The sequence below is a fragment of the Hypomesus transpacificus genome, chromosome 10, assembly GCF_021917145.1.
Source record: "Hypomesus transpacificus isolate Combined female chromosome 10, fHypTra1, whole genome shotgun sequence".
Lineage (NCBI taxonomy): Eukaryota > Metazoa > Chordata > Actinopteri > Osmeriformes > Osmeridae > Hypomesus > Hypomesus transpacificus.
Genome location: NC_061069.1, coordinates 5,682,385 through 5,708,557, shown reverse-complemented (window position 1 = coordinate 5,708,557; position 26,173 = coordinate 5,682,385). Strand labels below are relative to the sequence as shown.

The 26,173-nt window shown below is 42.2% G+C and overlaps 1 protein-coding gene across 1 annotated transcript in view; it reads left to right on the top strand.

The window, feature by feature from the left end:
• The window catches only part of LOC124472179 (receptor-type tyrosine-protein phosphatase N2-like), an 81,840-nt gene that overhangs the window by 28,819 nt on the left and 26,848 nt on the right, over positions 1-26,173 (top strand). Inside the window, exon 12 of the mRNA XM_047026872.1 lies at positions 12,417-12,481. Within this exon, the coding sequence (XP_046882828.1) occupies positions 12,417-12,481 (65 nt within the window). The remainder of the gene's footprint in view (positions 1-12,416; positions 12,482-26,173) is intronic.

Genomic DNA, 26,173 nt, shown 5'->3' with positions numbered 1-26,173 from the left:
GATTGGCCCACTTCAAGGCATGGGCCTTGATTACAGCAGCATTCAAGTGTTCCCCCCCTTCAACTCTGTCTCTCCCTCTCTCTCTCTCTCTCTCTCTCTCTCTCTCTTTCTCCCTCTCTCTCCCTCTCTCTCTCTCTCTCTCTCTCTCTCTCTCTCGCTCTCTCCACCAGGCAGACTGTCAGAGGATGCCTGGTGACTCACCTCTGAGCATTTGGCTGAATGCTGGAAGGGCTCTGCATGGAGACACCCTCCAACTGGTCCAGACTAGTTATAACCCTAGTCGGTTGGAAATCAAATCCAATTTGAGTTTGATTCATGTTTAGATCTGAGTCGTCGTGGTAAGGCATGAGTTATTATGGATTCATTGATAGTAAGATATGAACGCTGATTCTGTTCTCACTCAATTGTTATCATACAAATACAGTAAACAGGTGGAATCAACAATCTTTTAAGAGCTTGGATTTGGGGAAAACGCGGTTCATTGAATGATTCATCAAAGCCACAGATGCTTTCATGGCCGTCAGCTGTCTACGCAATGCCAGATTCACACAGAAAGGTATCACTGCTTGATTCGAGTTCACTCAGAGCAGGAGAGAGTGGCTTCTTTTGATGGTGTGGCGAACATGAAATGTCCGTCTTAAGCCCAGGCATTGTCTATTCCAGAGTGTTTTATGTATTAGAACTGAGAAACAAAAGGCAGGCAAGGAACTTCAAAGTGGTACGGTGACATTTAGGACTCCATGTCTTCAAAGACGAGCCTCCTTTTGTAGTTCTTCTTTTCGTGTATAATTAATGGACTCCTTCTCTCAAATAATTCTGTAGAGTATGATTAAAACACAGATTAAGGTTAGCCTCCTAATTTTATTTTGCTTAGATTTTTTGCTATAATCTTTCAGTGTTTTTAAGGTTTTCTGTGTGCAATTGTGAAAATATAACACAGTAACAAAAATAACAATGGATGAATCTCTGCCCCTTTGGTTTGAACAGATCAACTACTTCCCTTTGGATGTGTTAAGTAGTGGGCAAGTTTGGATCTGTCTCTTTATGGAAAGGATTGCTTGATATGTCAATCAAAAATATGTTTAATATGTCAGGTGAGAGACATGGTCTGAAGCTCATTTTCACCCCTGGATCTATGCTCAAATGTGTGTGTGTATCAGTGTGTGTATCAGTGTGTGTGTCAGTGTGTGTGTGTCAGTGTGTGTGTGTGTCAGTGTGTGTGTCTGAGTATCCGTGTGGAGCCCATTCTACTTCATTACTTTAGATGTGGTCATTATTATTTAGCATTCATAGTCGCATAAAAGAAGAAAAAAGAGATACGGGAAATAGACTCCAATGTCTGTTGATTAAAACAAGCACATTTTACAGTGAGACTTACGCAGGTTACAAAATCATTTCTGTGATTTTTTAAATATTTGTAATATTTTTTTTGTAGATCACAGAATCAATTGACTACTATTCCTAATTTGTTGAAGCTATGTCGATTTTGTGTAGCTAAATATCTGTTCAGCTCATTAAGTATTCACCTATAGTCCTCAGGACAGCTCCAGTTAGAACCCTGAGCACTCAGTTAGTGTCCCAAGTTGTCTTTATAGTTGCTTGGTCAACGTCTGATGAGTGCTTATCCAAACCCCAAATCACTCACCAAAGAAACAGGAAGGAAGTTGTCCTCTGCAAAAAAATATAATTAACTGATTCTCTTCCGATAAATGACATTGTCGCGTTGTTTTGTGGGATAAAGCCAACTTGTAATTGCCTGTCAAAGGTCAGTAGCCAAGCATGTCTGCCACAGCAAATTGTTGTCATATCACTTTAGATAATTCTGCTTGTCAACACATTGGTGAGAAAAACCACTTTCCCCATAATACAATTGGGAAAAGTGTTGCATTAACACCTCAGAAGTGTAAATAGCCTTTGTATTGCCTATTACGCTTGGCTACGGAGAGGGACACTTGCTGAAAATCTTAACTGTGTCAAAAGCACAAACCACTGCTAAGACTATAATTACAAATATCCTCCATCTTTGCATGTGTTGTGCTTCAATCTTTTTTTGATAAAAAAAAACGTTTGTGTCCCCAGACAACATGTTCAATGTAATATCCTGTCAAGCAACCTGCTGTTACTCCCCCCTGTATCCCAGATCCATAAGCCTCTGAATATACCCAGTAGCTTTGCATTAGAAAGATAATGAATGCGACACATTGACCAGACTACGGCTCAGATATTTATTAGCGACATTATTGAATGGTTACTGGGCTGATGGTACCTTGAATAGGGCCTGTTTTGACAACAACAATCAATACTGTTCCACATTACATATACATCAGCCAAGAGGGCACTATTGCTTTCTCTGAAGCGACGGCCTAATTAAAAAGATAAGCAGCCTCATTTGAAGCTGGCTTTAATAGCTCTCCTTGTGTTTGGGCATGCATATTGAAGAGATCCAAGTCAAGTATGGGAGTCAGATGGCTGAGCGATTAGGGAATTGGTCTAGTAATCAGAAGGTTGCCGGTTCGATTCCTGGCTGTGCCAATGACGTTGTGTCCTTGGGCAAGGCACTTCACCCTACTTGCCTTGGGGGGGAATGTCCCTGTGTTACTGTAAGTCACTCTGGATACCAGCGTCTGCTAAAATGACTCAATGAAAGTAGGGCCTAGGCATCGCAGTGCTGCTGGAGCCAGATGTAAGACATGTAAGTTGTATTCTTTTAAAACTCTTTGTGAGCACACTTGTGTTGTTCTTCTGTGTGTGCCCATCACTGCAAGGTGATGTTGTCTGTGTGACATGAACCAACAATCTCAGGACAAAGGTTTTACACACATTACGTTTGATTCGTTATTAAACACTTTTATCCAAAGCGACGTACAGCAGAAGGTCAGAAGTGCGTAGCCCCACAGCAGTTTGGTGGTCAGTTTCAACGACCACCAAAGATCCAATTCTGATTTACTGGCCAGCTTCCAAAGTATCCCATTCCAGCCAACAGGCACAGTGAACAAAAAGTCATTCTTTATTCACTTTTCATCATGATCAGAACAACCTCTCAATGTGGTGACAATACACTGAAATTGTCCTGTAGTACCCCACTGAAGAGGAAACCAATCACAGAGCCCAGATATTGCAAACACACCGAAAACTGAGACATTCATAACAGAGCAGCTCCAGATACTGTCATGACAGACAACTTGCAGATAACATCTATCATTTATTTTTCACTTCTGTGTGGCTGGATGTGTGGCTTCCATTGTGCACCCTGAGAATAGAATCTCAGTCACCAGTCAATGGGGATACTGGTGGAGTGTGTGTGTGTGTGTGAGGGTGTTGGATCTGTTACCACACATTCCTCCAGACGTGTGCGCTGGCCATCAGATGCACAGCCCCCACCTGCTCCCCCAGAAGCTGGATTGGCACGGGTGTGTCCCGCCCGTCTTTGTGCCCACCATGAGCACTACCCCCTCTCTAAGTCTCCTCTCACTGGGCACACACACACACAAGCACAGACACAAACACACACACAAGCACACACACGAGCACACACACACAAGTACACACACACACACACACACACACAAGCACACACACACACAAGCACACAAACAAGCACACACACAAGCACACAAACACACACACAAGCACACACACACACACACGAGCACACACACACTCCTTCTCGCTTTTGGTTGGCAAGAAACCAAGTCATGCATAATGTCACTGCCAATCCTGAAATGTTCACAAGCTAACTGGCAGGATCCAGCATGGCTGCTGTTGCTACTGCTGTTGCCACCACACACACACACATTCATACACACACATACATACACACTGCTAAACACAGCAACGCACAGTCCTGGTGCAGCAGTGTAGCTTAGCAGGGCATTCCCTGGAGTTAAACACTGCTGTCTAATAAACTGCTCTCTTTCTTGGAATTTTGGACGCTGTATTATATTTACTTGACAAGAATGAACATTGCATTCCAGTGTAAATGTCACATTCAGCCATGGGGCTTTATTTCTTTCTGTAATGGTGGACATTACCTTGTGTGGAGAGGTTGTGGGACACAGCCAATTGAAAAGATGGCTGAAACAGCTCTTAGTTTGTCCTGGCTGGTACACATGCGGTTGGCTTTTCATGGAATGCCTTAACTCAGACAATAAGCTGCAGATCTTGAACATCAGGTTTCACCATTTTGTTGGCTAATGTCTCAACACTGTAAATTAATACCATACGCCCTCTACTCTGACAAATGCACGAACTCCTTGTCAGTTTTTAGGCTCTTAACTATAATAAAGCGCTGCATAGACACTCGATCAAGATCAAGAGATCACAGTGGAACTGCCTACATGATGAATAAACTTCTCCACAACCAGTTGGGATCAACCCATCACACTGCCTCAGTCTGTGAATGCAGCCCCATTTTTCCTGAGCCAGGTCAGCAATGGGTCACGTTTACATTTCCTTCTTCGATCTTTCCACAAGACCCAGAGGCTTATAGTTGGGACTCAGGTGGACAGATTTCCATCCTGAATGTGATACCGTAAGACGTTTTCTGGACTTCAGGGTCACGGATCGGGAGATCAGCGTATGCCGGCTTGTGCCAGGGTAGTTGGCTAGGTACATTCCCTATTTACTTCCCCCGGGTTTGAGTGACATGGTGTGTGATTCGTAATGACAACCGTAACAAATTCCGGTAATGAGGTCACCTTGGTCCGAGATCACAGGCTGACTTCTATTTCCCCCAGAAAATCACAAGGAACACCGAGTCATCTAAATCAAAATGTAATGGTCAGGACTTTTTTAGTGGAGCTCCATGAAAGAGACAGACATTAGAAGGATACCCACTTACCGACTGGATCTGCCTACCTGTCGATGTTTACCGCTTGTTTCTTCCCATTTATTTGCAGGGAAAAGGCTCCATCTGCTACTGGAGCAGTGCATGCATGTTTTCTGTGTTTGTGAATCCTGACTCAGTATTGAGGGCTTGATTGTGGGTGTGCTGTGGTTCCACACATGATGGAAACCCTTCTCTTCCTCCTCTGCTTTCTCTCCCGCCGGCAACAGCAGGCTGGCTTACATTGTCTCCATTTGGTGTGGATCTCTGTATGTGTTTGTGTATGTGTGTGTGTGTGATTGCGTGATGTGTGCAGTGTGGGTGTAAATGAGACAAAAAGAGCCAGAGAGAAGAGAGAAGACTCAGACAAGACCCCATGTGTACAGCTCGGTGTCTGAACACATAAGTAGACTGACTAGCCAACGGGCAGATGGGAACCAGAGGCAGCTCAGAGTCTGGTAGCAAACAGGCTCTCCACAAGAAGAGCAGGAGGAGGAGGAGGAGAGACAGAAGGAGGGGTTTTAGAGGGATAGGGGGGTGCGTGTGAGTGCGTCAAATATGCAGAGAACAGAAGACAAATGATGGACTCCAAACAGTCAAAAGTTGCCCCAAGATAAATGTATGATTGTGATATATCTCTCTCTATATAGATAAGATATTGTGATGCAAATGTTGCAACAATTACAACATGACACTCTTTATAGTAATGTGGAAGAACGTCTCGTATTGCACTCCAGATTATTTATATTTTTTTACAGGAATAGAAGCCGTATAAGAGAAACTTATAAGAACAACCCCCCCCCCAAACAACAAATAAACAAACATGTATTCACATTTTTAAAGGGTTTAATCTAAGCTTTTCACTGAAATGCATCTCCTTGGCCCCATACAGTGATTCATTACTCTAACATCCCCTGAAACATTTAGCTCCTGCAGGTACAGCTAGACCTTGGATATGTGCTCCAGGGGTAAGTTAGAATATGCTTCTCTTTTCCTTTGATACCATCCTACAGATGTAGCTCTCTACCGAGCAAACTGACTCCAGCCACTAGTGGCTTTGTGGGTTTTGTAGTCCTCTGGCATCTAAAGCGCCTGTCTATAGCAGGCTAGTCCCCTCTAGGCCTGGCTTTATCTACTGTCTGGGCTCCATTGCTGAATATCCTCAGGGGGGAATAGGGTGAGAGTTCCTCTTCGTTTGTCTGGCTTATCTCCAGCCTTCTTCCTGGAGATGTTTGATTTTATCCATCACTCTTTCGCGTCTTGGCAGGCCATGTGGCAAGATCCTCGTTTTCCAAGATGTCCCTTGGATATGGGGGGCTTTTTGTTAAGGATCGGCCAATTAGATCTTTTCGTGTTGTTGCTGTGCATCCAAAGATAAGATGCTGGTTTGTAATTATGTGCCAAAGGACTACAAGTCCCATCAGTGTTGGATACCATCTTGATGCCAAAGCTCTGGGTTATCAGTAATTTACCCATCAGCCACCTGGACAGTGTTGATAGGTGCTGTGTGTGCTCAGTGCCCGTCCCCTCTTACAGGGTGACATCATCTGTTTTGGCGGTGTCCATTCAAGTGTGCGCACGGACGATGCAGGATGAGAAGGGGAGAGCTGGTGCCCTACCAGTGGGGATTTTATATCGTATTTGTTGTTTTGTTATTTGTTTGAAAGTAAGCAGTCCACCTTTTACCACATGTTCTGTATATGCAGGGACAGGATAAAACAAGAGAAGTCAACCGACAGGAAGGCAGGACAGGCAGTAGGAACTGGAGGTACTGAGAGGGATTTGATCCACAGTATAGGTGGCAAGCATTATGCAGGTTCAACTACACTACACTGCCACACTAGAGAAGGTCTGTCTTATCCAGCTAACACATACTTAACCACGGATAGGTTTGGGCAGGAATCCAAAGGAAAGAAGCGTTTAGTGGTAGCTAATGCCACTATCCCTGATACTTCCAAATGTATTAGTTGACTGTACTGTACTCAAGCTTGTGTAATGCTAAATTGAGAGGATATTTGGGGTTTGTGTTCCTTCCTGTCTTTTTATTTGCACCTCATTTCCCCCTTTCCAACACAGTTTAAATCTCGTCACAGACCTTACCCAAATATTGATCCTTCCTCTCAATGTGACTGTTCCACAGTAATGGAAACATGGATGTTTGTCATAAGCACAAGTCAATATCGAGTGTGGAGCACCGCAAACCTCCACCTGCCACAGTCTTTGAAAAAAGGTATCGGTAACATGGCTCGAAAACAGCATGGAAAACAATTGAACGCTCAAGGTTCTCCTGGCGTGTTGGACCTTTGTCCTTACTGCAGCAATAATAGGAGACATTTCCCAGTAAGTGTGATGTGAGTGTATAGCTGTGTGACAGCTCCCTGGTGTGACCACCTCCGCCGGACCAGACCGGACCAGACCGGACCAGACCAGACTTCACAAGGACTGGGTGTCAGCAGGGTCTCCGCTCTGCTGTCTATCATATTCGAGTGTGTACTACATACAGCACGCTGTCAAACACTCCGATGAAAACAGCATTTTATGAACAAACAGTATTCGGCAACACTTAACGCTCAGAGCTGCCACTGACACACAGGTGCAGTACAGATCAAAACCAGCAGGGTCTGATGTCTTAAACAAAAGCACATTCATACCCAGAGACTTGAGCTGTCAATCTTTTTCAATAGCTCCAGATCACATCGAGCTGTCTCGATTATTGCACGCTTCACTTAATGTACAGTTACACGTGCATGCAAACACATGGACACACACATACACGCACACAAACACAATTCTTTTCTAGCTTGTGTTCTTCATCGCATTGCAATATGAGTCGACCAGCATTAGTCAACCAACAAAAAAATACATAATTATATTCCGTTTTTTATTTTATTTTATTCCTACCACTCACCCACACAGTCCTAACAGACAACACCATTCCTGAGTGATCATGAGGTAATCACAGTGGAGCGAGCTACTGACCGCCGCCATTGGGCGTTCACTCAGTCGGATGCTGAGATGAGTCAGAGGTAAAGGTCACCCATCAGAGACACTGAGTGAGACAGAGGAGGGAGGCGTTAAGTGTTGGCAGTCTGTGTGAATTCTCCTGTCATGAATAAGTGGCCCTCTTCACTTTGATCCTTCCATCTCTCACTTTCCTGATTTCCATTACTCTTGAAGGTCTACCTATGTGCTTTCTGTTGGAGTCATGCATCCCTCCATCCATCCCTCCTTTCCTCCACCTCTTCTTAATGCCTCCCTCCCTCCACCTCTTCTTCATCCCTCCCTCCCTCCATCCGTCCCTCCTTCTTTCCCTTCTCCACCCCTTTTTTATCTCTTGCTCCACCCCTTATCCATCTCCTCCATCCCTCCCTCCCTCTGTTCCTCCAAACCTTTTTTCCTCCAGCTCTCCCTCCAGCCCTCCCTCCCCAAGCTTCATCTCGCCCCTCTTCATCTTTCACAGTCCAACAGGGTCAGACCTGCTTTATGTGGGAAGGGGTGTGTTAATGGTTTATGAAGGAAAGTGTGTCTGTTCTGTGGGTTGTCTGGGCAGAGTGCCCCCCTGCCTCCCCTACTTCCTGAAGAGACCAATCACATTCTCTGGCAGTCACTGGGAGAGTGCAGCTGCACTTGTAACTGTCCAACAGGATTGTCCACTCACAGTTTGTGTCAGTGGCTAACAAGGCTAGTCTACACTCTCTCTCACTGGCTACCACTGCACATGATTTTTCCTTGGTTAGCAGGCCAGAAACAATGTTATGGTCTACTTCCTGTTGTCGATATGAATAAAGAAGTATTTGGTATATATTGTGTTATCATGCTCTTTAGTCCAATGATATATACATTAGTCTTCTTATCATATTGAATGCAAATTACTTTTCAACCTAAAGTATGGTTGAAATGTCAACCCTACATTAGTAGCTGTTTGAAACTGTACAGAGACATCCTAGAGACCGTAGTAACTGCAGAAGTATGTCACCGAGAAGATTTAGTGGTGGGTCATTGTCTCTCTCCATCTGTGAGAGTCTGGTGATTCACATCACAGGTGTGGGAGGCCACTGTAGACACTGGCCCAGTTTTAGCCTCTTATCTGTGGCGGCAGAATTATTGCCATCTCTCCACTTATCAAACCGAAATAAATGCCTCCCTCTCCCACCCGCCAGAGTGTGGGTGAAGAAAGGGAAGCGGAGAGAAAGAGTGAGCTAGAGATGGCTGGTGGTAGACAGGAAGGAAAGGAGAGAGAGAAAGAGAGAGAGGGAGAGAGAGAGAGAGAGAGAGAGAGAGAGAGAGAGAGAGAGAGAGAGAGAGAGAGAGAGAGAGAGAAAGAGAGAGACAGAGAGAGAGGGAGAGAGACCTAGGCTGTGAAATAACCTGGCAGAGAGAGACATAGTCTGGATCACTTCCTGTTAACTCACTATCATGTATCCCCTCAGACACCCAGTGCTGCTCAGAACAAGCCTGCAACAGTCGGAGCGGTGGGTTCATTATTTTGCAAGGTCATTGATTGATGTGGGTGGCTGATTTACACCGTGTAGGAGGATGGAAACTTGTTTTGTATGAAGAGCTTAGTCAGATGTTTGTCCGAGGTCAATTTATGTTGATGTAGTTACACAGGAAATGCATCAGGGCTTGGAAACAGAGTGCCTGAAGTGTCCTAACACAACTTATTTGTAAGAGGAGTATTCAAACAGAACAACGCTTCTGAAGAGAGACCTGTGGATACTGGTCTCTGATCAAGCTAGGAACAACCTATATAGATCAGTAGAGTCAAGTTGAAACACCTCCTTTGGTCGTCGCTTGTTAAATTTGCTGTTCAAAGAAATACTTTGACTTGGCCTACATTTCCCCAGTCTGTATTTTGACCACGCTAAAGTCACGATAACTGAGCCACAGTAGAGAATGGACCGGTGACTATTGCGTCGTGATGAATGTTTTTTGGTGGAACTAGATCGGTTGTGATTATGTAGCTGGCTATGTGTGATTGAGTGGTTCTTTCTCTCCAGCCTCATCCTTTCATTGCCGAGGTAATGACTGCCAGCCCCAGGTGGCCCACCATGCCATTTGGTCCTTGCACTCTTAATCTGATTACCACATTGTCTTTGGGATTTCTAAATTCCCCCTATTGCTCATTCTTGATATCACAGCTTAAATGACTGGGGGCAATAAGGCTACGCTGGGTAAAGGCTCATCTCAAACAGATTGAAGGCTGAAATATTGATATCAGAAATCCAATTAATCCAAGTGAGAGAACCCTGGAATGATATATAATTAAACTAACATGAAAAATGACTGTAAGATTGTTTTTGACGTGTGCATTTACAACAAATGTCAAACATTTGTGGATACGCTCAGGTTGCATAAAGTGAGTGTTCAGGCAGAAACATATTTAATATTCGCAGACACTATTTCTTAAGAGTTTTTTTTTTCTCTTGACAAATATTAGTTCAGGCTCTTAGATAGTAATAGAGTTTAACTTTTTGTTAAAATTGTTATTTCAGAGAGAACATAATACTGTAGCTATATATTTTGATTTGCTCAGGAAGCACTGTGTGATATCATGATAAGGTAATGCAATTACACCAGTGTACTGGTATGGGTAATGCCATGGGGGTCACGCTTCTTGTTCCTTTGAAGGATAGACGCTGTTTTCTTCTCATTACTGGACTTGAAATGTGCTTGCAGTAAAAAAGAAAAAAAAAACTCACTTCAGCACGGCAAAAGCATCCATTCTCTGCTCACGGACGCCAGGCTTCCCCTTTGTCAACATTGAAAAATGGTGGATTTTTGAATCCCCAGTGCTGCCTTTGTTTCGCTTTGGGCACCTACAGTAGCTCAGATGCACTGACTTAACATTAAGCAGAATTCAGACCAGGCAGGCAGAGGTGACAAATGAAATGTGTTTTGGATGAGGGCTGGCTGTAGCAAAAATGTGCTATTTTCTTTCTGTCCTCTGAAATGGATTTGGTATGTGATGCAGTACTTATGCAAAAGGAAACACAGTTGTAATGATAAGTATGTCACATAGCAGCTATATACCATGCCTTTTTATCTGTACATATGTTTCTAATGTTTCTGGTTCACAAATCATCCGGTCTTCTAAATAACCTAGCGCTAGTAGAATATAAATTAATAAAGAAGTTGGTGAGGAGTTCTCTGTGTGTCTGTGTGTCTGTGTGTATGTGTGTGTGTGTGTGTGTGCGTGTGCGTGTGTGTGAGAGAGATAGATAAAAAGAGAGAGAGAGAGAGAATGAGAGGATTTGAATTTGGAGTGGTCTTTACATTTGGTTCTTGTTTTGGCTAATGAGGGTCTTATTTGGCTATTAAGTTTTACTGTGCAAGTAAAGAAGTACATTGAGAGCACCTCATGAGCGCGAGTTTGATACTAAACATGCTGTGGGACTTGTTAAGTCTGTAAACATATTAAAAGGGCATCAGAAGTCATAAGTCTTTCCCTAGTGAGACAGCGTGTCTCCTGTGTGCCAGGTGCATGTCTGTGTCCTCTTCTGTAAACCTCCAATGATGTCAGTGGTACCATAGTCTTCACTTCTGTTCTTCAACTAGAACTCACAGAAGAACCCATTTTACTTAATGTATGTAATCTTACGCTGTTCAAATGCCCATTGAGGAGACAGGCCAGCCCATTTAGTCCTTTAGAGATTTAGTGACAATAGACTACAGCTCATTAAGTAAGTATGTCTAACCCAGGCGCTAGTCTATGCTTTCTGACAGAACTATTAAGATGTCTATTCTGACAGCCCAGTGCCAGACAAGGTGGTCACACTTCCTGTCTTCAAGGTTAGAGCTCAGCTAGCTGGCCAATGAGAGAGCAGCTGTGTCAAAACGAACCCAGCTGAAGCACAGTGGTGTAATTATACAGGACTCTGCATAAATTGAGAGTAGAGAATTACCCTGATAGATTAAAACACTAATTAGATAGGCTATTGCTGAATTTTAGGGAACATTATAGAGTGGAGCTCTTCCCTGGTTATTTGCATATCCTTCATCTGGCTGATGTGTCAACAAAAGAGGGACTTTTTTCTACATCAGTTCTTTCACATGCAAACAAGTAGTGAAAATGCAATTTTGCATGATTTTTTCTGTGAGAATGTTGCAGCCCATGAATTTCAGTCAGTTATTTCCATTTTAGGTGATGGGAAATTAAGATGTTCCTATATGGGTAATATGTGTGAGAGAAAGGGGAATACAGTGTACAATAGCAAGAACCAACAAATGTTTCACTATGAGGTGTACACAGACATTTACTGTAAGAGTTAAGCTCTGTTTTAAATCTGAAAATTGAAGTGAATGCAACTCTGTGTGTCTCCCAGAAAGGATGGGTTAGTCTCAGATATTAAACTCAACGTTCTTGCAACTTCAAACACTACTTATGCATGTCTAGAGAACCCTATCCAATCAGCTCAGTTTTGGAGGTAGTGGTTGATACCGCAGGATACATACCATTAGTATTGAACTATCTGATCATCTGTGCTACATGATAGCAGTGTAGGCGCCCTGAAATGCAGCCATACACTGTACAGTAGCAGTGATTGACAGAAGCCTCACACAAGCTCTGTTTCTGCTCTTCTCTTCACAGTTCAACAGAAAGGCTCTCTGGAAAAGGAAGCCAAAGTCATCATTCTGGAGGCTGGAATCACAGATGTAAGTACCATTCTTATAGGGCATGTCTTATAGGGCATGTCAGTATGCATGTTCACATTTTTTACACATTCTTTTGGGGTAATATTAAAAAAAAAATATATATTATGACACATCTGTTTTTACTACTGTAAATAGCCAATGAACTACAGTATGACTACTTTATTTATTTTTACAGAATAGATAAATACAGATGTCAAGGTAATATCATTGAAAGTATCTAGCTGCTGCTTCAAGCCCAGCACATTTGTTTTCCTCTATCTCCCCTTGGCTTAGACATTACCATTCTCTCCCACCTCTCTCTCTGTTAAATAGACTGCCAAGCGTCTGCTCTGTGTTATTGATTCAGCACTAAGGCTGCCCCAATGAGTTTGTCACCATCCACTCCATGTCAATCAAAATGGTGGTGATGAAGCTTACCAAGCAAGGCGTGAAAGGGAGAGAGAGGATAAGAGACAGAGAGACACAGGGAAGGACACAGAGAGACAGAGAGAGAGAGACACAGAAAGAGACACAGAAAGAGACACACAGAGAGAGACACAGAGAGAGACACAGAGAGACACAGAAAGAGACACAGAGAGAGACACATAGAGAGAGACACAGAGAGACACAGAGAGAATAAAAGAGAGCCAATTATCGCCAATTGATGTCTGTAATGAGAGTGCGGCCTATTCAGATACTATAGGTGCTCTGTCCTCTGGTCTCCCTCCTGTCATCTGTGCCAGGTTATTACTGTCTGATATGATTTTGTTCGGGACATTGAGAAATGACTGTTGCGGACAAGCAGTCCATGATAAGCAGCAAGACAATTTTTCAGTGTCCTGGTCTCCGTCACCCCTGTCGTGTAATCATAATTGTATTTTTTGGGGAGTCCCTTCTTAAAATGAAGGGGCCACAAAACAAAAACAAATCAACAATCCTATATTTTTATTGCGACCAAACATAAACCTGGTGTGGCTGGACATGTAACAGGGTTCTTCCTGCATTGAAAAGGTTTAGGCGGCAAAAGGCCAAAGGCTTTTCTCACCCTGTCTAAGCCTTCTCAGAGAATTTGTGCACCACAAAAAAATGCAATTCAGTCTTCCCTCCAACCGGCTAGACTATTTTTACGTTAAATGCGATAGAAGAAGCTGGACCCTACCTGAAAAAGATGTATCAATGGCATAAACTGCTAGCCACCATGTACCACAGCAACAATAATAATTATCCACTGAAAGATTGTTTAAATTGGTGATTGTTCTTGTCCATTGAAAGATCATGGACAACAGAAAAGGCAAAATCATGGATTACTTTTAATAAAATAGCCCAATACGAGGAAGATAAAGTAGCAAGGTGAGCACATGAATATGTTATACTACACACAGTGCGAATGAAATGCGACAATAAATATATCTGTGAAAAGCATTTTGAAGAGTAGGATGTTGTCTGTTTCAATCCGCTGCATGTTCTTGTTTATTCTCCACAGCACTAAGTTGTTAGTTAGTGAGGTTATTCTCCACAGCACTTAACGCTTAAGCCTAATTTTGAGCCAGGAAAAACCAGTCTAAATGAGGGGGCTGAGGCCCCCCCAGGCCCCCCGTGGCTACGCCGCTGGTTGGGATGTCTCTTCATTGCCCATGCCGTACTGACTTTCATCATATCAGGGGCTTTAATTGGAAATGTGTCGGAAACGCTCTCATATTTAAGCACATTATTGAACTTATAAAACGTTCTAGTTTGTTGTTTTTTTGTGAATTTTATAGAACCAGAAGACATGCAATGTCGTTGCATGTTGTTCTTCTCAGGAGAGTATTTCATCAAGCTAACTATTATGTGTTGTAACAAACAAAAAACTCAACTGGTGCTTCATTCCACAAAAAAATATTTAGAGAAACATCTTAGCATTCATGTATATGTCAGACACAGGCTAGTCAGTCGGTGAAACATGACTGAAGATGAATCCCACCAGGCTGAATTTGTGGTGCTTGGTTGAGAAACAATAATTGCAGATAATTGTGTTGATATTTGCTATGCTGTTCTATGTCATCGACAATCGTAGATACAGTTGGTAGAATTTTCAAATACAGCAACATTTGGATTAATCCATGATTAATCACAGCAAACCATGTTATTAACAAAATTATTTTTTTGCTTTCTAAGTGTTACTTATAACACTTCATAAGGTTTTTTCTTGTTTTTTTGTTACCTCTGGCGTTTCCTTATTCAACACTACTGAGGTTATGCAGCCTTTTGACATTGTTGTTTCCACACTTAGACATGGGTCCAATTATAAGTGGAGGAGATAAGGGGGCACCAGGAAGCAGATTATAATTGTCCTGGAGTACCACTAATCCCACTTCTCCCTAGAGCGCACGCCTTTGTTCAGCATGAATTGAGGCGCTTCCAATCTGTCGACAAAAACAGTGTTTTAGATAGCGAGGGATGGAATTAATCAAAGGGAAAACAACTAGATAGCCCCACACAGCTATTGGAATTGATTAGAGTTCAATTCAACAAGCAGAACCTGTCCTCCGAGAGACTCTCCTCTCCTCTGTAGGGTAGGGGGGTTTGTCATGGCTTCAACACTCTGAGCACAATGCACTCTGATGCCTTCATCCTTAGTGCTAGAATTGATGACACATTAAATCGTTTCGCAAGCCGTATAAGACAAAAGGGATTGATTTCTTTAGAAATATATTAAGAACAGCATTCTGTAATGATATAGCTGTTTTTTTATATTTCGGATAGATTTCGAAAACGTTGATTTACAATCTGCCTCACTCCCAGGTGCATGTCAAAAAACACTTGTCTTCTTGTCTATTTGAATATCAGGAATATTCATGACTGCGGCAGAACAAGTTCTTTTTTAAGTGGATCAAGAGACAGAGGAGGCTATCTGTTTACCTGCACTTGTATTATTCCAACAGCATTTTCATTACAAAGAGAGAGAACAAATAGTGAAGATCAGAGCAATGGGTGAGAGCAAAATCTGCATACATTGTAATAGATATTCAAATGTGTCTATGTGAAAATTTAATTGAGTGTCTATTGAATTGTTAGCTGCTCCCTTGTCCGTGCCTGAGATATAGAATCCAAATGGGTTTTGATATGGAAATGGTGCTGAGAGGCCTGGCCATGTGGTATATGGTGGCTAGCAGCCTGGTACCCAGGGTCCTGCTTGTGTAGCTCTGGAGGTGTCCTCCACATCAAATGCTCTTCTGGATCGGTGAGCTGCTCCCACTGAAAACAGTGACGTCACGGTTGGGTCAATCCACCGTTGAGTTCAACACCATCACCAACCTGTTCTCCCGCGCGAGCGTGCGCTCTCACAGACCGACATTGTCGTGCCACCATCTCTCCTCTTCTCAATTCAGATGACAGTTGATCTTCATTGTCAAACAGAAATCACATTTTGTCGAATGACAGCTTCTTTCTGTGACATTTAAACGTACTCTTACTGTTTAGATTTTAGACTAGACCACTCCCATTTCTCCAAACCTTTACAGGCACGACCTGTGCACCAGAAGCATACAGTTATGGTGTGTTTATCCTGTCCTAATTGGAGTGATAACTGTCAGTATTAGTGATAGTTAACACGTTTTTGCCCAGATTTTCAGAAACAAATCAAATGAAACATCTTGTCGTTTGTTCGAATTTTGCTACCGTGGAATGTGTGTGTGCACAGTAAACCTCAGTGCGCTTTTTAAATCAGATGCGTCGTGTGCGCTTTCAGATGCGTGTGCGACTGTGTGTACTCACACGCATGTGTGAGTTTACGCGTCTTTACGTGCATGTCATATGAAACTGTGTGTGTGTGTGTGTGTGCTCATCAGCCCGGGCTTTCTGAGTCACAGTGCTAGCATCTGGCGGCTGTTAGCAACACCACACACTGTGTCAGCTGCAAAGGTTTCCATTAGCTGGGAGGCTGGCTGATGCCAGTGGGGTAGGAGGGCAAGCTAGGGGAGGCTGGAGCCCAGGGTAGCTCTCCGTGTGGCCCAGATAGGCCTGTCACAGCCTGAAGGCTGAGGGGGTACAGACTGCAATTATCCAACCGAGAATAGCACCCTCCACTGACATGGGGAAGGCAGCACCCCACTGCTTCCTCAAACGGACTGTACTTCTGGGCGACGTTGCCCGTATGTATGTGCTGTCTGTTTGTACAGCTGCCTTTGGATGTGGGCGGGTGTGGGCGCGTGTGCACATATGCATGGATTCACATACATGTGCACGTACACGCGTACAACTCCAGAAATTGTACACGCCCGCGCGTAAACTACAAAACACGCAGGCTGTTTTGTACAGATTGAGGGGTGAAAGTATATGTCAGACCACATGAATACCTCTTTTCACAACGTTGATACGGTAGATGCGTCGAGTCGCATAAATAACAATGAACACCAGTTACATTTGAAGTTAGCTCTGTATGAATACATGACTTCATGTTGTACATCCAGACAGTGTTCCTTTAGCACACTAGGCGACTTTTAAGATCTCTCTCAAGCACGTAGTGTACAGAACGTTACTCTCGGAGAATAAAGCTTTGCTGTGCAATCAGAAGCGTAATTTCCCAAACCGGAAACCTGTATAGTGTTGATTCTTCCGGATGCTTCTCAGCACAGCATCTGTTGAGATGGTGATTACACGCATCCACATACCTCCGGAGAAGCCCCAGGAGCCACCTGGCGCTAAAGGTCACCAACGATCTCACACTGTTCCTCGCTCCATTCATTTGAGTTTCTCCCAGCATGCCATGCTCCCCAACCCGAGCTCAGGTGGGGTAGGAAACGAATGCAATGCTCAGCGATAACATTTGAATAGTTAGATGTCACCGTAGTGTTTTTCGGTTACACTTAAAGCATTCTTATCTATCTGTTCAATTCTCTCAGCTGTTCTTCCTCGTACTGTATACCCTCAAAGTGAATAATAATACTAATAAGTGTAAGTATAGTGGTTTGCGTCTACTGTCTTTATATTTCCACAAAGAAGTTGTGTTCACCGATTTGTAATATTACTCTTAAAATACAGCAATGAAAGGTAATTTCCATGGCAAAATAAGATGTTGCTCAGTTTAGCATCGGTGCTCAGTTGTTGCATTCATCAGATAGAGTGCTTCCTCTCCCTTTTGGCCGAGTAGATTTGTAATCAGCTGTGTATTGTAACGAACTGCATGCTAAGCAATTAACAATAATAATTTTTTGTCTATCAAGTTAGTCTAGTTGTCTATGGTCCTTAGATCAGCAGAAACAGTAGGAAGTTCATTTTTATGATAATTACAATTGACACTTGCTGTGCTGGCCAGACATGTACAACAATGTTAAGTATTATTCTTGTTTAAGAAATCCCATCTCCATGAGGAGAGTGCAATCTTCCAATCTAAACTGACCTTGGTAAATTTGATCAATTAATGACCGCTGTGAAAATGATTGCAGCACATTTATTTATTTCTGCTACATGCAGTGCCCTCCAAAAGTATTGGAACAGTGAGGCGAATTCCTTTATTTTTGCTGTAGACTGAAAACATTTGGGCTTGACATCAAATAATGAACGTGAGACCAGAGATCAACGTTTCAGCTTTTATTTCCAGGTATTTACATCAGGATCTGATGCACAACTAAGAAAATATCACATTTTGTTTGAATCCACCCATTTGTCATGTGAGCAAAAGTATTGGAACAGATATACTTAAAACATATTTAAGTGAATAAGACTTAATATTTAGTTGCAAATCCTTTGCTTTCAATAACTGCAGCAAGTCTGTGACCCATTGACGTCACCAAACTTTTGCATTCTTCCTTTTTGATGCTTTCCCAGGCTTTCACTGCAGCTTCTTTCAGTTGTTGTTTGTTTTGTGGGGTTCCTCCCTTCAGTCTCCTCTTAAGCAGGTAAAATGCATGCTCTATAGGGTTTAAGTCTGGAGATTGACTTGGCCAGTCTAATACCTTCCATTTCTTGCCCCTGATGAACTCCTTTGTTGTTTTGGCAGTGTGTTTTGGGTCGTTATCTTGCTGCATGATGAAGGCTCTGCCAATCAGTTTGGTTGCATCTTTCCTTAAATTGGCAGACAAAATGTTTCTGTAGACTTCCGAGTTCATTTTGCTGCTGCCATCATGTGTTACATCCTCAATGAAGATTAATGAGCCCGTCCTAGAAGAAGCCATGCAAGCCCAAGCCATGACATTACTTCCACCGTGTTTCACAGATGAGCTTGTGTGTTTGGGATCATGAGCAGTTCCTTTCTTTCTCCAAACTTTAGCCTTTCCATCACTTTGGTAAAAGTTAATCTTTGTCTCATCAGTCCATAAAACTTTGTCCCAGAATTTTTGAGGTTCATCTCTGTACTTTTTGGCAAATTCCAGCCTGGCCTTCCTATTCTTCTTGCTAATGAGTGGTTTGCATCTTCTGGTGTAGCCCTTGTACTTTTGTTCATGAAGTCTTCTGCGAACAGTAGATAGTGATACCTTCACTCCTGCCATCTGGAGGTTGTTGCTGATCTCACTAACAGTTGTTTTAGGGTCTTTCTTTACAGCTCTCACAATGTTTCTGTCATCAACTGCTGATGTTTTCCTTGGTCTACCTGTTCGACGTCTGTTACTTAGTACACCAGTAGTTTTCTTCTTCTTCAGGACATTCCAAATGGTTGTACTGGCTATGGCCAATGTTTCTGCAATGGCTCTGATTGATTTTCCATCTTCTCTAAGACTCACAATTGCTTGTTTTTCACCCAAAGACAGCGCTCCGGTTTTCATGTTGTTTTCACCTCTGAATACAGTCTGCATAGACAAAACCTATCTTACCCAATCTGAACCTGAGTGTAGACATTCAGTGGTATTTATTGATTGAATAATGTATGTAATAGGACACACCTGGGCAACAAAACACACCTGTCAGTCATATGTTCCAATACTTTTGCTCACGTGACAAATGGGTGGGTTCGAACAAAAAGGTGATATTTTCTGATTTGTGCATCAGATCCTGATGTAAATACCTGGAAATAAAAGCTGAAACGTTGATCTCTGGTTTCACATTCATCGTTTGATGTCAAGCCCAAATGTTTTCAGTCTACAGCAAAAATAAAGGAATTGGCCTCACTGTTCCAATACTTTTGGAGGGCACTGTATCTATCCCACAAACAAAAACTGCATTTGTTCTATCCCAAAGCAGTAAAGAACAAATTGTAGCCCATAGACAGATTTCATCATTTTTATCATGACATCAGTTTGAAAAGATGTTGAATGTCCGTGCAAATGTATCTCTATCTTCTCCAAGGACATCTCAGATACCGTACCAGGAAGGTCGGTCTAAGTGGAGGTCACAACAACCGCTAATACATTTCAAATGACTGATAATTAACATGTTTACGTTCTCATGATACGCATTAACAATTACTGTAAAGTGTAAGGGCATTCACCATGAAATGGGAAAAAGACCAAATGACTCAAAGGGTGATTGCAAATCAATTATAAATGCAAAAAGGGGAAATTCTATTTGTTCAACTAGAAGGTTGAGGAGGTACCTTCTGTCTCTGGGGCACGCCTAGTATTGCACATGAAGAACAGGGTGGAACAGGGAAATTCAGCTCATTTTTACATCTTAACAGAATTATGTATTTAATGTAAAGTGACATTATTACCCCACATTATTTGTGAAATGGGAAAGAGGATTTTTTTCCCCAAATACTAAATAACTCGTTTTGTCTTGTCATTTCATATAGTTGTCGACTACACTTACAAGTTCAAAAGTAAACTTGAAATTCCTCAGTTCTGTATCCAGTGGCATTTTCAAAAGCCATTAAGATCTGCTGCATCATTCACCTGTGAGCTGCAGTTCAGTAACAGGCTACTGAGGAGCTGCGCTGTTGCATACCGCATAACATATTCACAAGTTAGCTTAGTGCTATGGAGCATTTAGAAGAATAATGCATCAAACAAGAAACACCAGAGCTGTGGAGCTCCTCCCCTAAAAGACTTAGTCCTGACATTCCCTCACACTCCCTCCGCCAGCTCATTAACGTTGGCTCTGTTTCCTCAGATTAGCAGTAATTAAACTGTGAAATCAGAACCATTGCCTTAAGTAAGGGCACTGCCAGCATGGCGAGAGAGTGATGGCAGGGGGAAGCTGGCTCTTTGCCACTAACCCTCCTTTACCCCACAGGGACATGGAGGGATACTAAAGAGCTGCCCGGCAGCCATTTTTGTTGAGGGCGGTTCCATCCTCATTGGTGTTTTGCTGCTATTTGAAGAACGGGGCCTGGGTGATGGGGGTGCCGGGTTGGGGGGTGGGGTTGGAGGGCAGGGGGGTAGTTGTCATGACAATGACATGGGCCCAGGTCTAAGGGGGCATTTAATGATGAATAATTATGCATGGCTTTATTGTTTTCTTTTTTCTTTCTCTGTCTCTCTCCCGTTGTGAAAATTGTGACCTCAACCCCTGATATCCCGGTGTTTGAGAAACAAAAAAATGACTTTGATAGATTGGAACTAAATGGTTGCAAAAGGAAAACATTGTGAGCAATGCAAAAGAGTTAGCCTGAGGCTGGGATGTTGCCATTTTGTAACGTGTGCTACCAGGTCATGTGTGTTTTATACTCACCAGTTGGCTGTTTTCACTCTCACCAAATGCGGCTAATATGATGGCGCTAGGTCTTTGCATGGTGTGTTAACAGCAAGGAGAGGGTCACTGGATAAATTCATGTGTGAGCCACAGCAGGAATGGCTTTTATGTCAATTGCTCAATTGGGACTGCTGGTAAAGTCACTTTAAAGTCAAAGTCTAGCTGTTTTGACCCGTTGATACAATAGTAACTGCAACTGCAACTTAACTGCAACTTAACATGGATACCTAAAACACCTTAATAGCAGTATTCACACCGAGGGATCATGCCCCTCTTTATGCTTTGGTGCACAGCTTTCAACCAGAAATAATTTTATTTCTATAAAAAAAGAAGATAGAAAAGAAAAACCAGCTTATCTCAAAGTGGGCAAATTCAGCTTTTACTGTCCAGACACTCACACAAACAAACAACTATTCATCTGTGTTTGAGAAGTCAAGACAGTACTGAATTGCGTGTTATTTCAGAGTTGAGTGCTTGGAATGAGATGATTGCGTGTGAAAGACCTTTTGGGAGAGAGTCAACTCAAAACATGGGTATTGAATCAGGCACTCACTGAACAGTAGATTGGAATTGGATCTACACATTTTATAAACTTTACATTTTATTTTTCATCATAACAGTCCTGTAGTAAGACATATGCACACCCTGAGTACCTATACAGCCTTTTATTTGAAATTCTAAAATTTCAAAAACATTATAGCTTAGTAAGTATGGTTAATCATCAGGATGTGTATGTATATAAGTGTGTGTGTGATTGTCATTAAGAGCAATATAAACCATTTTGCATTGAGGTTGTATTAACTACCATGTTACGAGACAGAAATACCTATAGTAACAACCTATACCGCTAACACTCAAAACCATTCTTAGCTATTTCTTTATAGTTCTATACAATATACTATAGCTCTATACTCTAACAATTCCTTGATCTATTTTTTATTCTCATTCTTATTTTGTAAGCAAGAAATCTGGGCTGGACATGGCTACACTATTAGTTTATGTAACCTTAATATAACTTTCTGAATTATCTTATTAGAAAATAAACTAACAAATATGCACTTCGTACACTTACATCGAGAAATAGAGCAGTGAAGTTCAGTGGATGTTCATTGAGCTGTTTGTGCGCTTCAATTCAAGCTTTTACCATCCAGCCTTACCTATGTGTTCAGTCAGAAACACTATGGCAAAGACCCTCTCACTTTCACCCTCTTTTTCAAATGATGTGGATGGAATGTAGTGTTTCAACAACACTCTGCCCCTGCCTCACGTTTTAACTGTACAGAAACACTCACACGCTCACGATCATACGCACTCTGCAAACACACACATATCCTTGAACCCCTCTCACATGTAACAATTTTTTGTTGTTGCATTCAACCCATTCAACCAATTTTTTCAGCCATCACCTCTAAAACGCACTCACACAATCACAGATCCCTGACCTTTCTCTCTCACACACACACAAATAATGTAAAGCAGAGGAGTGGGCGCTTCTATCTGAAGGATAAGGAGGATGACAGGCGTACTATTCACCTTGATCAACAGCATGCTCGAAGCTTTGAACTGCACAGCATGCTCACGCTAATGCAAGAGCTTAGATGTAGAACAATGAAGGAGCCTATTTTAACAAGCGAATCTTAGTGTGGCATGGGGGTAACACAGGATTTGGGGGTCTGGGGGCATTTCAGGCTCATCGTGTTATGTGTGTATGAATTTGCATGGAGTTATTTGTCATGTATTTGATTTTACATTATAAACATTCCATGTTATAATTGACAGTTTTTCTGCTTCCAAAATGGCTAGTATTCTGTTGACTTCAATTGTACTGGTGAGTGTTTATTGACATACCTATTTGTTTAGGTGACTGTCTAACCCTGTCGTAATAGCTGTTTTAGTCAGTAACAGCACAAAATTTAAGGTTGTTTGGTCATTGTACCATTGTTTTGTACAGGCACGATAGAGTTCTATTACACATTCCCTACCACATCCATTAAATTAACAACCAAACTGCCATCTTAACAAAGTTACATGTAAGTTATGACCGGTGCCCTTAAGATTATTGCATGTCCAACAAAAGTACACAGATTCTGCATTTTATTTATTTATTATTATTCCTATTTTGAACCTTACTTTGAGCCACACACATTGTTATTGAATAAACGTTTTATTTACCAATACCTACGGTGACAACACAGCTATCTATCACTGTCTACTACTATATAAGAAATACCAAATATCTTTGGTTATAGATTTGCACAAGCATCAAACTGACCAATTTACTTGGAGTGATGGCCGACCAACAACCTTGCCAAAAAAGCAATGACATTTTGAGGAGCTTCCTTTGTCTGTGAACACAATAGACTGTGCAATTTTTTTTTCCCCTCCTGCCCCTCTGCCTTCAGCATCAAAACAGCCTTTCTGCTGCATCCCTCAGAAGGGGAAGCAGCTGAATCTTCAGTATGTCTGCCTGCACCACTGTCACCTTTATCACGAATCCACTCAGACAGGGAGAATGCCTCAGAGCCCCTTCAATATTCAATGAATAGATTTCTATGTGTGTATGTGTGTCAAAGGTGAAAATAATGAAGTCCACCAATAACTAAAGTGGTTTTAAATCAGTAATTTACTAGTCTAAGGCTTGATTTGATGTATTTTCTCAGAAAAGTAGTTTCTGACAGATACTACTTCCTCTTAATTTAATTTAATGGTATATAGCTTACCCAATGTTTTTCACATAAATTGTTTGTATAGTTAATGTGATGTCACCATTAGAATCATATTTCTTAAAAACCTACTAGGTTACTACCCATATAAGATCATTACATCTTCTTATGAGAAATAAAACTTGCCTCTAGAAGTTCGGCCATTCTGAAAAAAAATGATTATGCCCGTCTGTGACCGAGGACATTGTGACCCTGGTCGTGAAATCAAGAGCACAGCATGAAATTCTCTATTTGTGTGGAAATCTCGGAAAAGCCTGTCAAAGCTCCCCCAAGCCCGCCCACCCCAGCCTGCCAGCCAGTGTCTGGAGCGCTCGTAGACGGCATGGGTTATATGGCCCTTGCTTGTCAAGCAATTTTCCAGCTTGTGAAGTAAGCTTAGGTGTCTGCGCAGTGCATTCTGGACAGGTATACAGACCGAGAAGCATGAAGTACTGGGACTTCACGAGCAAAGGAAAGGAAGGAGGAATCTCCCATCTCAAAGCCCTTTTAAAGATTCTCTACAGCCCAAGCCTTGTTGCTGTTATACACTTTTATAGCCTCTTTGGTGAAATGCCTCGTCACAGTTGGTCACTCAGCAGAACGTGAATGTGAGGTCCAGATGTTGTGCATGCATAATTGTACTGTACATTGAGGGATTATCAAGGTTGCTATAGAGTGAAAATGAATCTCTATATAACATTGAAGACTTTCTGGTTGTTTGCACTAGTACCTGCACCACTATTACTGCCATATTGTGTGCTTTATTGTACTTATACTAAACTACAGAACCTTTAGTTTCCCCAAACATATACTGTCATGGTAGAATGCTGACTCTACCTCAGCATGCTAAAACCTCCTGTTCAGTCAAAAGACGTCTCTTAGACTTTTTTCTCCATTCTAACACCCTCTACCAGATTGTAAAATGTATGTTACTGTAAAGGTTTTCACAAGGCAAAGCTATAATGATTCCATAAAAGCTTTTGGTTAGCCTGATTTAAGAATGAACAGACTATCTGTTGTCAGTATTTTTATTAATAAAAACCAATATGTGTTTCCAAGCTGTAGAATATAAAAAAAAAAATTGAAGCATAGTCTTAAAATAAAATAAGACTGAATAAATGTGTTTGCATGCTGCATAACATTGCTAAGTGGGTTGGCGGTATGAGATACTGAAGACTGGGGCTTTAATATAGCATCTATTCTGTGTCCGCATGTGTCTCGGTGCAACAAAAAAGGCGCCTAGGTTTGCCGTACGTCCGTCCCCCTTCCAGCCCCCCCACCCCACCCCCAGTCCCCCAAAAAGCTGCATCCCCTGCCACCTCCAGCTGTCCCACCAGGGTAAACAATAGACCCCAATGCAGCAGGAAAGAGAGGGTGCCTGAATGGAAAGATAAACTGAAGAGTCCCCCAGCCAGACATGTCATCTGCATTAGACAGGATCTCTCAGTTTCTCCCTCTCACTCCTTCCCCCTCTGCTACACCTTCCTTTTCCCCCTACTGATTTCTCGAGACCATGCTCCAACACACGCGCGCGCACACACATATACACACACACCATGTTTGCTGCAGCTGTTGCCCCTTCCCAAGATCAGTTCTTTCTGGTGCTAATAACTAATTAGCTATATTTGTTGATTAGCTTTAGGGGCTATTTGCCCCTGTGTTTAATGTTACACAGGAAGATGTTGATTTTCCTGTATTTACCCAGGTATATTTTAGCTAGGATGGTTGTGAATAGTGTGTTACCTGGTAACGCAATAAAATCGTATTTCATATTCGTTTATTTTATCTAATGGTAAACTGCAGACTGCGTTACTGGAGAAAAAATAAATTACAAAATTGCGTAGTCAAACTGATAGACTAGAAATTAAGATTCCGGTGTCTCCTCTTCGCCAAAAGCTTTTTAACAGCTAGTGGTGCTTCTCGAGCTTTCACTGTCGGCAACATGTGGAGCCATTGCTATAGCAACCAGGGGATGTGACATGTGGTACAGACAGGGGCTGGAGCATGGAGGGCCGCGGAATATAAGGAGGGGCTCGCCACCGTATTTTGTAGTCCTCCATAGGAAAAAACTATATCCACTCTAAGCTCCGCTCAATGCGATCCGAAGGAGAAACGCGCTGGTTAGCTATGCACACTGAATTTTCCGAAGAAAAGAGAAGGTGGTTTTAATTTTCCTTCCGTCGTTCATGGAGTGCATGTTCCTGACAAGTGCTACCGTGTACGTGTTTGAAATGTATGGAGTGAAAGGAAAGGAAACTGCGAACTTTTGGAAGGAGAAAGAAGATATTGAAAAGAAGCCATACAATATTACTCTGCGGTCCCGCAGCTGGAGTCTGTACGACGGTTCATGCGTGCATGCTCCAGAATGGAATAGGAGATTGCTGATTCCCGAGGGATACCTGTT